Source organism: Balaenoptera ricei, chromosome 2, assembly GCF_028023285.1.
Source record: "Balaenoptera ricei isolate mBalRic1 chromosome 2, mBalRic1.hap2, whole genome shotgun sequence".
Taxonomy (NCBI): domain Eukaryota; kingdom Metazoa; phylum Chordata; class Mammalia; order Artiodactyla; family Balaenopteridae; genus Balaenoptera; species Balaenoptera ricei.
Window position 1 is genome coordinate 24373956 of NC_082640.1, and position 15772 is coordinate 24389727.

Below are 15772 nucleotides of genomic sequence, written 5' to 3' on the forward strand. Positions count from 1 at the left end.
TTTCCAGGGTTGTCATTGTTATGAGATCCATGTTTGAGTTTGTCTTGGATGGCAAGCTGGTAACGCAGCTGTCTTGTGTTTCAGGCTTATTGGAGACAAGGTGTATCAGGGAGAAATTACAGAGAAGGAAAAGAAAAATGGTGATAAGGTAAAAGAGAAAAGGAATAAAACCACAGAAGACAGTGGGTAAGTACCATTGAATTAAGGAATTAAAAGTCCACTTCAGCCAAGTGTCAAATTTTCTACCCTGCCTACCCATCTTGTTCTCACCCTTTTCTTCAAAGATTTATCTTTTTATTTTTTATCATCATAATAAATAATTAAATATACCTGGTTAGGGACTTCCCTGGCGGTCCAGCTGTTGAGACTTCACCTTCCAGTGCAGGGGATGCGGGTTCGATCCCTGGTCAGGGAGCTAAGATCCCACATGCCTCGGGGCCAAAACACCAAAGCATAAAACAGAAGCAATATTGTAACAAATTCAATAAAGACTTTGAAAATGGTCCACGTCAAAAAAAAAAATCTTTTTAAAAAAATACATATATATACCTGGTTAACAATATAGTAGCTAAGGGTTTATGATGAAAAGGAATGTTTTATCACTCCCATTCCCCAGTTCTCACTTTCTAGAAACATCCACTTCTGATATTTCTGTAGTTTTCTGGTAGTTACCTCCCTCACTCTAAATATTATGATAGTTTCGCTTTTTAAAAATTTCATGATAAAAATCAGATATTATCTGTTGATTCTGTGCTGTGAAGAAAGAGGATTTAGCATATTTACAATACTCCCACTTTCTCTCTGCATTCCAGTTTTTTGTATTATTGTCTTTTTCTTCTTCAGTTAATTTAAGCAGAGTTATACCATCTTAGACGAGCCCTATTATCTTCAATGATGATATTCTGACTCCTTCATGTCATCCTACCTTTTCATTTCCGTTTCCAGCACTCATCTTTTCCTACTTAATCATTTACTTTTGCATCATCAGAGTTATCACCGTTAAAATTCTGATCTGTGATGGTATTTGTATTCTTTGTCTGTAAACTGAATCTAAACACTGAAAACCAATAAATCAATTCACTTTTAATGACTCCGTAAATAACATTAACTAGAGAACCACCTAGTATACTGAGAATCAATTTCCCTCTCTACCAGCCCATTTGAAAAAAAGTCATCTGTTCCCTTTGAAGAAAAACGATCTTAGTATCTAGAGGAAAAGGTGTGGGCTTTATGAGGATTATCTTTTCTTACACTTCATAAATTGTTCAGAATCAGGCAAGCCACAGTTCCATTTAGTTGGATCACAGCAGGAATCTGTTTTTCCTGGAGGTCACCTGTGTCAATCCCCCTCCCCTTTGCTCCCTCGGGTCTGACACAAGGAGAGGTCGGAGAGTTCAGTAGTCTTTGAATTCTCTGCTCTTCAGAATTCCTTGAACCTGTGTGACCTTCCCCTAGTGCAGGCCTTTGCTACTCCTCCCAAAACTAAATTCTAGTTTTTCTTTCTAATGTCAACTGAAAAAATATGCACGACCTAAAAATCAAGAATTACGTTTTATTGGAGGCATTACTGAAGACTATAGCCTGGGAGACAGCTTCTCAGCTCTGAGGGACTGTTCCAAACAGATGCCAGGATATAGAGGAGTTTTTGCTGAAAAAAAAAAGGTAGTCACACGTCAAAAGATTACTGCTAATCACACACACTGAAAAACAACAGACATCTCGAGTTGATGAATTCAGTGCTTCTGTGTATAGGAAGATGCAAGAGTCTGGGCTCATTGAAATTATTCCTTAGATACGTATCTTAACTATCTAGGGCCAATCTCCTGGTTTTCTCCGTCCTGAATCCCCTCAGGATGCATCATGGGGGCAGCTGCAGTGGCTGGTGGCTTGATGATGGGGAAACATTGTGGTCCACGCTAAGGCCTCTCGCTGAGAGAGTTTGGCCGGGGCCCTGGGGGACTCGAGGGAACATGGCTTTCTCCGATCCCCTGTTCCCTTTTCTCTTCCTTCCAGGGAGAAGGGGACGGAGACCTTCAGAGCCTCCGTGGTGCTTCCCAGCAAGGACAAGGCTGCCTTCCTCCTGAGTTACGAGGAGCTCCTGCAGCGGCGGCTGGGGAAGTACGAGCACGTGGTCAGCGTACGGCCCCAGCAGCTGGCGGGGCGGCTGACGGTGGAGGTGACCGTTCTGGAGAGTTCGGGCATCGCAGCGCTGGAGGTGCTGGGGCTCCAGAACAGCCGTCGCCAGGGCAGCGGGCGGGGGCAAGGTGAGTGGTGCTGGCCGGATGCACTCAGGTGTCCTGTGCTGACTCCAAGCTGGGCACTGGCATTAAACCAGATGGCACCCCTGCAGCACGGGCCCCAAGAGGAGGGAGAATCTGAAGGACAGCAGCAAAACAAAGACAGTGCCCTGTACATTTTTTTTTTTAAGCCAAACTCTATCAGGAGATTTTTTTTTTTTTTTTTTTTGGCTGTGTTGGGTCTTCGTTTCTGTGCGAGGGCTTTCTCCAGTTGCGGCGAGCGGGGGCCACTCTTCATCGCGGTGCGCGGGCCTCTCACTATCGCGGCCTCTCTTGTTGCGGAGCACAGGCTCCAGACGCTCAGGCTCAGTAGTTGTGGCTCACGGGCCCAGTTGCTCCGCGGCATGTGGGATCTTCCCAGACCAGGGCTCGAACCCGTGTCCCCTGCATTGGCAGGCAGACTCTCAACCACTGCGCCACCAGGGAAGCCCTATCAGGAGATTTAAATGTTCAAATCATTTGACACTGTCGTATCACTTCTGGGAATCTAACCTTGGTGAGTCGTCTAAAATATAGGTACTGTTACGTGTACAAACCCGTTTGATAATATTTGTAGTAGCAAAAACATTCCTTCATCCTAAGTATTCAACCACACAGACGTGATTAGTAAAATAGGGTTACCAAAACAATTCAGCACGTGATAGAGAAAAAAGAGACACAGTTGTACATACACTTTAATGTTAAATATGTTAACTGTGAAGCTGACAAAAGACCAGGAAGTTATATAAAATAATCATTTTATACTAGGGGTAAGGGAGTATGTGGTCATTTTCTAATACTTTTCTTTATTATTTTGTTTTATTTTTCAATACTCTGTTTTTAAAACAAACTTTTGACATTAACGTAAACAACTAAATAATGTGCTATATCTTTCTAAATTTAAATAATGAAAAATATGTACTGCCAGTTTGACTTAAGACGCAGACATTTTTCTTCATTAGTAAGATTGCTCAATTTGCTTTTTTCTCAAATTTTAATTTTTTAAATAGCACTCTGTTGAAATGATAATGAAAAAATCAATCTAATCTAATTTTAACCACTATATTAATTTCCACTAATAGTTTATATTAAATATTCACTTGCATTGTACCTTATCCTAAATATATCAGTAAGGCTTTATGTCAAATTGGTTATAAGATAGACGTGCCCCAAAATTCACCGGGGTTAGAATGACAAGATTTCAGATATCTGTGACACTGAGGTCAGGGAAGTGCTGAGTGCTAAGTGATCGTGGAATGCGCAGAATCTGAATTCAACCCCTGTGACTGCAAGGAGGGTCCAGAGTCTCCCAAGAAGGCTTCTTGTACAAGAATATTTAGGGATGAGGTTGGAAGGAGAGGAGAGAAGTAACTGGACACGAGGAATAACAGAATGTCGTTATCTTACATGATGCAAAAGCAGTCAAGAGCCAGAGCTGGTATGTGGGAGAGTAAACAGTATGGAACATATGCATTCTGCCCCCAGCACGCAGTTCAGTGAGTGACTCTGGACGTGAGAAGTCGTTCACCCTCAAAGACTGGAGTGTGGATTCAGGTCTGTTATAAGTTGACTCCAGACAGTGGGCTGGCAGTCCATCCAGATCTCATCAAAAAGTTACAGATATCATCAAGGGACCTGACATTCAGAAATGGCATGAGATACATGACACCATTCTTAGGTCATCTAGGTCACTGTGTATATGGTTAGTGGATTTTCAATCAGTTATGAACTATGTCCTTGAAAAAAGCTGACCTGGGCCATGTGAGACTCAGCTTACACATCTGTAAACAGGGACAGTAACTGTCTCTTAGGGTCATTGGGAAGCATTTGTGTACATGTGGTGCCGAGTAAGAGCTTAAGCATCATAATTATTATTATCCCCTTCTATTTACTTTTTTTTCTCTGCAAATCTTATCTCCCCTATTAGATCATAAGTGATTTTGAAGCAGGTCTTTGTCTGATTAACCTTTGTCTCCTTACAGTATTAAACACGATGCCTTTTAAAGAGTAGATAGCTAATTAGGTGTCTGCAAAGTAGAGAAGAAAAGGAAGGAAAAAAAGAAAAAGAAAGGAAAAAGAAAAATACACACCTAATCTAATAACAAAGAACATTTTAAAATTTCATTTCTCCCTAATCACAATTCAGTGGGAAATTTTCCCACGTGGGAAGTATGGTCGTCCTGTTGCAGGAATGAAATGGACGTGTGTCTTGCCAGGTTCAGAACCACCGTGACTCTTCAGAGGTGTCTGCGTTGTGGTGTGTGGGTTATGCTTGGAGGGGACAGGTCTGAATCCTGTTGGTTAGTTGTAAAGTTGCTTACTGCTTCTCTGCAGGGCCTGTGGGAATCTCAGAGGAATTTTTCCAGACCATTGATCTCTTGGGAATCTGTTTATTTTTAAGAAAATTGTTTTCCTGGCTCTTTGCACCAGAGTAGATATTTTGCCTTCCAGAGCGAGAGGTCTCACAGGCCATTACCCAAGCCAGGTGCAGTGGACCGGGGCCCTTTTTGCTCCTCATTCCCATCCAGAGCTCAGCTGTTCCTCTTCCTGCAAAATGGCAGCCCCAGGAGCCAGAGGCATAGGATGTTGTGATTTTGTCTGGACGCTATTGCGTGTTTCCAGAAAGCATCCAGGATAGAGATGCAGCTAGAGTAGCACTTAGACCAGGACGTGGACGGTGATAGTGTGAATGTGGGCCGGAGCCAGCACATGCCTCTGATAGATCTGGCTGTCCTTAAGAGGTCAGACCTCTGGATGTTCTCTAAGCAAATCTCTGACCGCTGGACCCATTGACTTTTTTTTTTTTAATAGTATGTTTGTTAATTAATTAATTAATTTATTTATTTATATTTGGCTGTGTTGGGTCTTTGTTTCTGTGTGAGTGCTTTCTCTAGTTGCGGCGAGCGGGGGCCACTCTTCGTCGCAGTGCACGGGCCTCTCACTATCGCGGCCTCTCTTGTTGCGGAGCACAGGCTCCGATGCGCAGGCTCAGTAATTGTGGCTCACGGGCCTAGTTGCTCTGCGGCATGTGGGATCTTCCCGGACCGGGGCACGAAACCGTGTCCCCTGCATCGGCAGGCGGATTCTCAACCACTGCGCCACCAGGGAAACCCCATTGACATCTTTACGGAAGCAATTCTAGATAAAGATGACTATGTGCTATAGCTGCTAGACTCGGCCCTTGCACACAAGATTATCTCCTTCAGCCTCTAGAACAACCCTCTCTGGGAGCTTTTGTAAAATACTGAGGGTGTGAGTTCCAATTCCGAGTCTCTCCCTAGTTACGTAAAAAGAAAGAGAAAGGCTAAAAGCAGTGGAACCTACCTTTGCCTCAGTTTACTTGTCCCATGTATGGGGATTGGACCCACGGCTATTGAATCGTAAATGAATGGGCTTTTTCTCAATGTGAAAGCCAATTCGGTGAGATGTACTTTGGAAACCAAAGCATTATACTTTCTGGATTATTAAAATAGTTAACTCACGTGCGTGGTTCAAACTCTAAAAGGATACAAATTGGTATTCGGTACAAGACCAGACTCCCTCTCTCATCCATCACCCTGCTCCCTTTTCCTCCAGTAACTCTCCTCTAAAATATTTTTATGATTTGTGGGCTCAATGGAACAGAGTATTTGAAATTAAGACTTTCCTGGAACATCCCTGGATGTGTGATCTTCTCAAGTCATATACCAGGATAGATATTCCATCTATGTGATTGGTTTAAAGCTGGTTATTTCACTCTCTAGGTTAAAATCTCAAACTTCTTATGGCCCTATGGCACCAAAATTACTGCCCTTTCCATGATTTAAAAAACTGGAGGGGGGCATAAAACTTTCATTTATGATCAGACCCCTGATGGCTAGGAGTAAAATAAAATGAGATAAACAAAATAAGAAATAAGGCACCTTGCCTCTTTTATCCCCTTTTGCTTTACATCAGTGATGCTCAAACCTGGCTATACCCTACAGTCCCCGGAGAGGTTAAAAAAAAAATCCAGATGACTGAGTCCTACCTCAAACACATGAATTAGAATTTATCCGGGTGAGGCCTGGGTAGCTGTATTTTTGGGGTTTGATATTATTTGAATTTCTATGAGAAACTGAAATTTTTTATGAGCGCTTTTTAACATGCTTATTTATTGGTAAAGCTAAAGAACAATGTTGAAAATTTTTTCTACCTCTAAACAGATAATGGTTCTATGACTTTCATTGTTTATCGTTTATATTCTTTGCTTTTTGAAAAAGCAGTTTTTGTTGAAGCTTAGTTTGCATAGCATAAAATTTTCTCATTTTAAGTCTACAATTCAGTGGTTTTTAGTACATTTGCAGAGTTACGCAGCCGTCAGCACAATCCAAGTTTAGAACATTCCTATCACCCCGAAAAGGCATTTGTGCCTACTTGCAGTCACTCCCTGTTCCCACCTCAGCCCCAGGCAACCACCAATCTACCTTCTGTCTCTATTTGCAGACAGCTGCATTTTTAAAAGCACCCCAGGTGATTCTGATGGTTGGTAAAAGTTAGGAACTTTTACTTTGGACTTTCCAGAAGAATTTGGGGACGTTAACTATGTCAGGATCTTGACCTACAGAAGCAGCTTTTTTAAAAAAAGATGAATTAATTTTATGTATTTTTTAACCATTTTTTAAAAAAAATGAAATATAGTTAATTTACAATATTGTGTTAGTTTCAGGTGTACAGCAGAGGGACTTAGTTATACATACATATATATTTTCATGCTTTTCCCTTATAGGTTATTACAAAATATTGAGTAGAGTTCCCTGTGCTATACAGTAGGTCCTTGTTGATTGTCTACTTTATGTATAGTAGTGTGTATATGTTAATCCCAACCTCCTAATTTATCCCTCTCCCTACCCCACCTTTCTCCTTTGGTAACCATAAGTTTGTTTTCCATGTCTGGGGGTCTGTTTCTGTTTAGTATATGAGTTCATTTGTATATTTTTTTTTTTTTGGAAAAAAATTACATTTTAGGTTGTTAGAATCCCACTTCCCCCAGGTGCTCTGGAAGCCATGTTTGCTGTGCTCTCCAGGAGTTATGTCTGCATCCTTTACCTGCTCAGGAACTCAGCTTACAGCTTGCTTTTTAATTGTATCACTCCTGGTAAGCTTCCCATAAGATAATCTGGAGAACCAAGGAAGCTTCATTAGGAAGAAGAGAAACACTCAAAATACACTTTCATTACCTTTTATGTTGACAGATGAGGTTGTTGACACTGCAGGGGTCTTTGAGGATAAACTAAAAACCAGCCACACATTCTGCAGGATCAAGTCACTTTTGACTGCAGACTAGCCTGTGTCCTGCATATCCGTAGATGCCCAATGAGGGGTGGGTTGAATCTGTTTACAAATCTTATTTCTCTTTTTCTTTGCTTGGTCTGTTAACCTCATGACTCTGCCTTTTGCTGTGAAGGCTCTCAGGATTGTAATCAAGGCACGTAGTGTGGTGCCTGGCATAGAATGGGTGCTCAATAAATATTTGTTAAAAGAATTTAGGAATAAATAACTGTCGGCAATGAAGATGCTATTGGATTTTCAATACGTTCCTGGTTTAAGTTGGTCAATTTTGTCAGCTCTTGGGTGTAGCTCTTATTCTGTTGTGAAGGAGGGATTAGGAGACAGAATTTGGTTCCAGAAGACTGGTTACAAGAATCTAGGTCCCTCCCTTTTCTAGAATTGCCGGATAAAAGACAGGATGCTCCGTTACAGTTGAATTTCAGATAAACAGTATATCCTGTGCAGTATCTGAGACATAATTATCCTAAAAAAATCATTCGTGGTTTATCTGAAATTCAAATGTAACCGGACGTCCTGTCTTTTTATTTGCTAAATCTGGTGCTCTGCCCTATTAAAGGCTGCATTGTGACTAATGGTTCACCCCCAGCTCCGGTTCCCCACTGCTGTGTGTCTTTCCCCTGGATCCAGTCTCCAGTCTGCAGCTGGAAGGGCATGGCCCCTCTCGGCCTCTGTACATTTGCCAGGAAGCAATCTGGTTGTTATGTGAGGGTTTCCAGCATTGTTCAGTGCAGAAATTATTGAGGTATGAATCATTTGGCTCCATAGTTGGATTTGTTTTTTTTGTTTTGTTTTTAATGCTGATAGGAGGACCCATGTTACTTGTCTGTTTGGACATTGGCTATAGTTGGGTCGGCGCTGGCTCTGAGCAGGATGGCTCAGAGACACCAGGGAGGGTAGCTTTCTCTCTTTCACTTGGTACTGGTGAACATCCTGCTCCTAATTTATCCCTCCCAGCCTTTCCCCTTTGGTAACCATGAGTTTGTTTTCTATGTCTGTGAGTCTATTTCTGTTTTGTAAATAAGTTCATTTAAAAATTAACAAAAGTTTTAAATTGTGGTAAAAAGCATATAACATTAAATTGACCATCATAGTCGTTCTGAAGTGTACAGTTCAGTAGTGTTGAGTTTATTCAAAATTTCCAGAATGTCTTCATCTTCCCAAACTGCACCTCTATATCCATTTAACAACTCTCCCTTCTCCCACTGCCCCAGACCTTGGCAACCACCATTCTACTTTCTGTCTCTATGAGTTTAACAACTCTAGGGACCTCGTATAAGTAGACTCATACAGTATTTGTCTTTTCGTGACTGGCTTATTTTACTTAGCATCATGTCTTCAGGGTTCCTCCGTACTGTGGCACACAACAGGGTTTCCTTCCTTTTTATGGCTGACTGGTATTCCATTGTACATGTAGACCACATTTTGTTCATCCATTTATCTGCAGAAGGACACTTGGGTTGCTTCCACTTCTTGGCTATTGTGAATAGTATTGCTATGAACATGGCGTGTAGGGTCTTTGAGATCCTGCTTTCAGTTCTGGATCATATGGCGGTTCTACTTTTAATTTTTTGAGGAACCACCATACCATTTTCCACAGCGTTATACCATTTTATTTTCCCACCAACAGTGCACAAGGGTTCCAGTTTTTCCACATCCTTGACAACATTTGCTATTTTCTGATGGGGTTTTTTTTGTTTCTTTTTTTTGTTTGTTTTTTGTGGTTTTTTTGGTAGTAACCATCCTAATGGGTAAGAAGAATTGGCAGTTTTGAATAGTAGTATAAGGACAACCTCTGTAAGGTTGCATCTATAAAATGCCACCCAGGTTTTCTCAGTGATTGGACCGTGTTCTGCCTGAGTGCCAGAGGACAACGTAGAGGAGGAATTTACCAGAAATCTCTTAGTCTTATATTCCTTTGCTGCCCTAGCACTGCTTTTGCTGGGCCTTCATTTGGTCCAGTTTCAAGCACTTAGAGCAGCTAATGTTGGAGGTCTTCAATGGATACAAAATGGTATCAGGAAGGGGTAATTCATGTTTTTAGGGGTTATCTGCATTTAGAATGTATGAGATAGCTGTACTTGTTTTCATGCATAGTTTCTCTGGGCAAGTCAATCAAACAGGGAAAACTGAGACTCAGTAATGTATCATTTTGGGGAAAGAAAGAGCTTTGAGTAAGTAGTGAAGTAGTAAGCTAATTTGCTAAGAAATCTGGGTAAACATCGCTTACCTATACAGTGATGGAGTTGAATTTGAACTCCTTCAGCTGTAAATTTGCATTATCATTCTATACTATATGTTGTCATATCTATATGATGCTATTTTCCAAAAGGATTTAAAATACCAACTATCACTATAGAGGAGAAAGCCCCCTTCCAGTAAGAAAACTGCATATAATAGGGGACTTACGATGGTATTTAAATTCTTTTCCGTCTTCATTGCCTCAACTTTACCACTTTTTTTTCCCCCTGAGACCTATCCAATATAGGTACAGTTGACATACATTATATTAGTTTCAGGTGTACAACAAAATGATTTATTTGTATATAATGCAAAATGATGACCACAATAAACCTAGCAGACATCCCTCACCATACGTGGTTACAGAATTTTTTTCCTTGTGATGAGAACTTTTAAGATCAACTCCCTTAGCACCTCTTAAATATGCAACACAGTATTATTAACCATAGTCGCCATGCCATAATTACATCCCCATCACTTTTTCTTTTAATACTCTGCCAGTTTGCTTGAATGTTGTCTTTATCGTGACCATTGAAGGGTAGTTGGCCAATTATTCACATGTTTTTGACTTGCCCTTTATTGAAGAAATCTTCCCACTGGAGCCCAGGTGAAAAGGTTACATAAACAAGTATAGACAGTTTAGCCTCTTTTCCAAGGGGAAATGAGTAGACAGTGTTTATTTGGAAATCCTTTTGTAAAATCACCAGGTGTTGGCTGCTTTTCTCCGACAGTTGGCCAACCCAAGGCCCACAGGAAACAGAGGCCAGGAAATCCCCCATCAGTTGACCCAAAGAAGTGTAGCTTTCAGCTGATGACCTTGACTGTGGTTCTTTGATCCTAAATCTTTTCACCTTTAGACACTGTACATAGCAGTCAGCTTTCCTTTTCCCCCAGGTGGTTGTCTAGGAGGGGAATGTTTATTTGTGAATAACATCCCTGTTCTCTTCATGCTTTATGCAAAATAGATGACGTGCCTTATCATTACAAGATAGAATCAATGGGAAAAATAGGAATATTTAATGGCACTTGTATGCATGGTTCTTAACCTTATGGGGGCTCCTTGGAGAATCTGGTGAAAGCTACAGACATCTCTCCAGAAAAAAAAATACATGTACACTTTCTTTTTTGAAAAAAAATATTTATTTTATTTAGTTATTTGGTTGTGCCGGGTCTTAGTTGCGACAGGTGGGCTCCTTAGTTGTGGCATGCGAACTCTTAGTTGTGGCACGCATGTGAGATCTAGTTCCCTGACTAGGGATCGAACCTGGGCCCCCTGCATTGGGAGCACGGAGTCTTAACCGCTGCGCCACCAGGGAAGTCCCGACATGTACACTTTCATGCCAAATTCTGTATATAATTTCAGGGAGCTCTTGGGAAGCTACTAATTCCATTATTCTTTATAAAGATTGTTCTCTGTATCAACATTCTTGAATTCCTTGTTAAGAATGTTCATTATGATGTACCTTTTTTCCTCCAAATAATGATTATTTGTTTTTACTAAGCTCTTAGTGGTGTAGAGAAACCTGTTATGGGAAAATGTAAACTGTGTGTTACCAAAGAGTTTTTTTTCCCTCATGAGTTGCCTTTCATCCTAGACAAAAAGAATAAGAAGGTACTTCTGAACGGGGAGAGGCTGGGGGCTATTATGTATTGAGCATCTATCATGTGCCGGACACCATCCTCACTTGCTTTTATATATGATGTCACTTAATTCTGACTGTGATTCTATGATGTGGATTTAAAAGATGTCGAACTGAGGCTCAGAGATATTAAGTCTACCGTTTTGAGTCTCCCAAACTCTAGAGCCCACTTCCTTCGGTATTATGTGAGTTCTAAAATAACACGTATCTTCTTGTTCGAAAATATGGGGCTTTAGACAGGAAGAGGGCATCGTGGGCATACTGGTGACCTGAGAAGCAGGGAACGGTGGGTGGGAAAAGAGCAGTCAGTGAATCTTCTCAAGGATGCTCTAGAGGCAGTCTTGTGCCCCCAAAGGTCATCTTGCACAAGACCACTGATGCTTGGATTAAAACAGGGCGATGACATGAGAAGACACAGTTTCCTTCAATTCAGAGCAATCACCGAAGTTCACTGCTACCCCTGACCAAGTGGGCACGAAGGAGGGCAAACCAATAGGAGGAAAAAATATGTGGTTTCTCATTAGAAAAGTAGGTCAGATTCTCACTCTTGGTCTGCTCCCAACCTGTTGCCTTGCACTCTTCATTATGTTTAGGACACATCCCGTGATTGCTGAGGGCCCTGCTAATAAATTAGCTCATTGTGCTTACGATTTTGTGGCGGTCACCAGGATGAGCCCCAATTCACAGTCAGGAAAAGCTAAATAGTACTATTCTGCTTTGAGATTTTGGTCAGTAACTGTGGGCAGCCTATACTAATCTCATTGATTTTTTTCGTTCTCTAATAAATTTTTTACTAAGATTTTTTCCTTCTTTAATAAAAAGGGGATTTTATTTTCTAGAGATACTACTCTGGAATTTTTCCCAGCAGACCTTTTTTTTTTTTTTGATAGGTAGTGGAAAATTCCTTGGGTCACATTGACTGTCTTGTACTTAGTGGGTAGAGGTCAACCTCAGGAACCGGGCTTCTTGGTGAATAACCCAACTGGGAATCACCCCACTTGTTGGGCACATAAAATAAGCCTATTTAGAGGAATCTCATGAATTTTCATCATGCACTAGCAAACATCCGAGGTCAGTAGGAAACAAAAATAATAATACAGTATCCTTTCTCATGGCTTATATCAAAGAGCCTAGTCAAATGAATTATGAAGAGAGAAATTATACTTTTTAATCCTCAGTACTTTCATTCAACCATGAATGGTATTAATTCAGGGTAATTGTAAAGACCATTTCAATGAGAGAGACTTGCAACATGAAATAGTAGGTATGTCCTGACAGTGTAAAGAGAGTCAAATCTCATTCATGTAGAATTTTAAGGTTAGAGAGAATCTAGTGGCGCCCAGTTACATATATCAAAGGCACATGACCACTGTCTTTGTGCAGGAACCAGAATCACCTGGAAGGATTGTGAAAATACAGATTCCTGGGTCCCACCTCCAGGGTTTCTGACTCAGAGTTTCTGGGATGAACCCAAGAATTTGTGTTTCTAGCAAGTTCCCAGGTGATGCTGATGGTGCTGGTCCGAAACTACGTGGTAGAGCTGGTCTGCACCACCCCTGCAGGGGATGAAACCATCCAGGGTTTGCTGGAACACTGCTAGCGAGATGAGTTGTGAAAGCTGCTTCTGCCAACAGGACATCTTTCTTAGAGCTTAGAGATGCTGCACGAAAGTGCTTCCTCGTAACTCTGTCCCTGGTCCTCATTCGGCCAGCCGGAACTACAGTGAATATACCTAATCCCCATATAAATGCCTACACAAACAGACTTACCCTAAAATAGAGGTTCATTTGGCAGATAATACTGTGTTCCATCCCAGGGATTGTTTGTTCAATCTATTGGACTATACAGCTTTCAGTGAGTTTAATTTTTTTAAAAAATTGGGCTATGCCCAGAATAAAGTGTATACATCTTATGTGTGCAATTTAATGAATTTTTACCTATGTATATACCAAACCAGTTACTTTCAGGTCAAGACGTAGAGTATTTTCAGCGCCCCAAAAGGTCCCCTTATCCTCTTTACCAGTCAGTATTCACCCCCCAAGGGAACTGCTAGGCTCCTTCAATTGCCATGAGTGAGTTATGCCTGCTCTTGAGCTTTGTGTAAATGGAAACACAGTGAATACTTTCTTTTGTATCTTGTGTTTTCACTCAAAATGACTCTCTGATTCAACCGTGTTGCGAATAGCAGTAGTTCTTTCCTCTTCGTTGCAAGAAGTATCCCAAGGTTGACACGTTGTGTTGTTTTAGAATTCACTGGCTCTTCTATTTTTTGTACCCCTTTATGGTTGATGATAATGTTAGCTAGCGTGACTGCCCACCATGAATCAGAATGGTGCTAGGTACATCACATCACAACCATTTCAATAGTGTGTTTGGTAGACCATTCATCCATTTTATAGATGAGATAACCAGGGCTCAATAACCTGCCCAGAGCCTCAGAGATGATGAGAGGCAGACCCAGTATCAAATGCAGGTCCTTCTGACTCATTTGTGATCCTGAGTTCTTAGCTAATGTATTATCATACCTCTCACTCTTGGGGCTTTACCAGTAATGACAATGAAAGATTGACTCCAGGGAACACAGGCTGGCACTTGTCAGCATGCCCTCGAGATTTTCACAGCTCCTTCTTCAGATGAGCAGATCTGTTGGAAGTATGTTCTCTTGCATACAACTGACTTTCTGTAAGAACAGACTTTCTGTTTGCTAGCTCTCTGGTCACTCCTGAAATCCCTGCCCTTGATAAGTACAAATAATACAAGAGTCTGTTCTGCCCGGTGGTTCCTATTAAGGTTACACCTAAATGGTCTCTAAAAAATAATTGTCAGTTCTGTTGAAGGAAATGTCTAAGCTTCCTTTGACTTTTGTCTAATAAGCCCTTAGCAGAAAGAAGTTTATTCTTAAACACAAATTACCATGGGCAAATTATGCCTCATTTCCTTTTTTATTTTGCTAATTAGGGATGGAAAATTGCTGGTCAGCTTACTCCATGGTATCAACTTGAATAGATTTAAAAAGAGAATCAGATGCTGTGCAGCAGTTTTAATCCGGGCTTTGATTCAGTATCTGGATAAAAAGTCCACATACTGATGTTACGAATTCCTCATTTTATTTTCATATTCTTCATGATGCATGCAGATCTCAAAAATTTGGATTTCTGTTGTTTGGTATATAGACATGGTGTTGTATGGATTTACAAAGGTGGGTAGTCCACGAAATAATTCTCTGTAGTGTGTCCTACTAAAGGAAATGAAGGTTAGGAGGAAAACGAGAGGCTCTTTGTCATCACTAATTTTTCTTAAATCACATAAAATCCATTTATCCTCTTTCTGGAATTCTAATTTATATCCTAAGTTTCATGCTGGGGAAAGCTTTGGGAAATATTTTCTTTAAAGAGTCATAAGTTTTCTGGACAAACAGTATGTTAGGGCGACCAAATGATTGATGGAGGAAAAGTGTTCCTTACTGAAGAATTCCATATGGAAGGAATGATAGAATTAGAAAGCAGCCTTCTGAGACTCTAATGAAATAGTGAACAGGCAGACATCATAAGTGATTGACAAAACTATTAAGGGAAAGACTGATGAGGAACTTTATCATGGGTGATCAGAACCCACCATCAATCTTACTGCAACCAAAAGTAGACAACTAGATATTGTGTACTTTCTGATGTCTCAGCATCACCAAGAAGTGTTCTTGTCCATGACACTGAAGCTGAGAGCTAGCCTGTCTCTAGCTCTACCCACCAGAACACAGGAACTACAGGGGACTGAGCTGTGATTCTCAACCTTAACTAAGCATTAGACTCCCACGGGGAATTTAAACATCCTGATGCCTCGGCTGTGTCCCAGACCAATTAAATGAGCTCTTGGCCCGGTCATTGGTATGTTTTCTACTCCCCCAGATGCTACATTCAATCCAAAGTTGGGGACCAGGGCTGCAGAAGAGCAAGTTAAAAGACAGGACAAGTAAACAATCACAAAATACAGAATGTAAGAAACTCTATAGGACAAATAACCAGTGTTTTACAACACTTATGTGTAGCATTAGAAAAAAGGGGAAGAGGGGGGACACTAGTGGATTAAAAGAGATTTAAGAAACATAAACCAAATGTGATGTGGGGACTTTGTTATGATCCTGATTCAAACAAAGCAACCGTTCCAAGATAGGTTCTAGAGACTCAGGAAAATTTAAATACAAACTGACTATACGTTGATAATAAAGCACTGAGCATTAATTTTGTTACTTGTGCCAGTGGTTTTGTGGTTACACTAAAAGTGTTCTTGTAGTTAGAGATATATACTGAAGTA

General features: G+C 40.8%; 1 protein-coding gene across 1 annotated transcript in view; it reads left to right on the forward strand.

Moving 5' to 3' along the window:
- Nucleotides 1-15772, forward strand: part of ITIH5 (inter-alpha-trypsin inhibitor heavy chain 5) — a 75013-nt gene that overhangs the window by 21446 nt on the left and 37795 nt on the right. The window contains exons 4-5 of the mRNA XM_059912114.1: nucleotides 85-186; nucleotides 2014-2264. Coding sequence (XP_059768097.1) covers nucleotides 85-186; nucleotides 2014-2264 — 353 coding nt within the window. The remainder of the gene's footprint in view (nucleotides 1-84; nucleotides 187-2013; nucleotides 2265-15772) is intronic.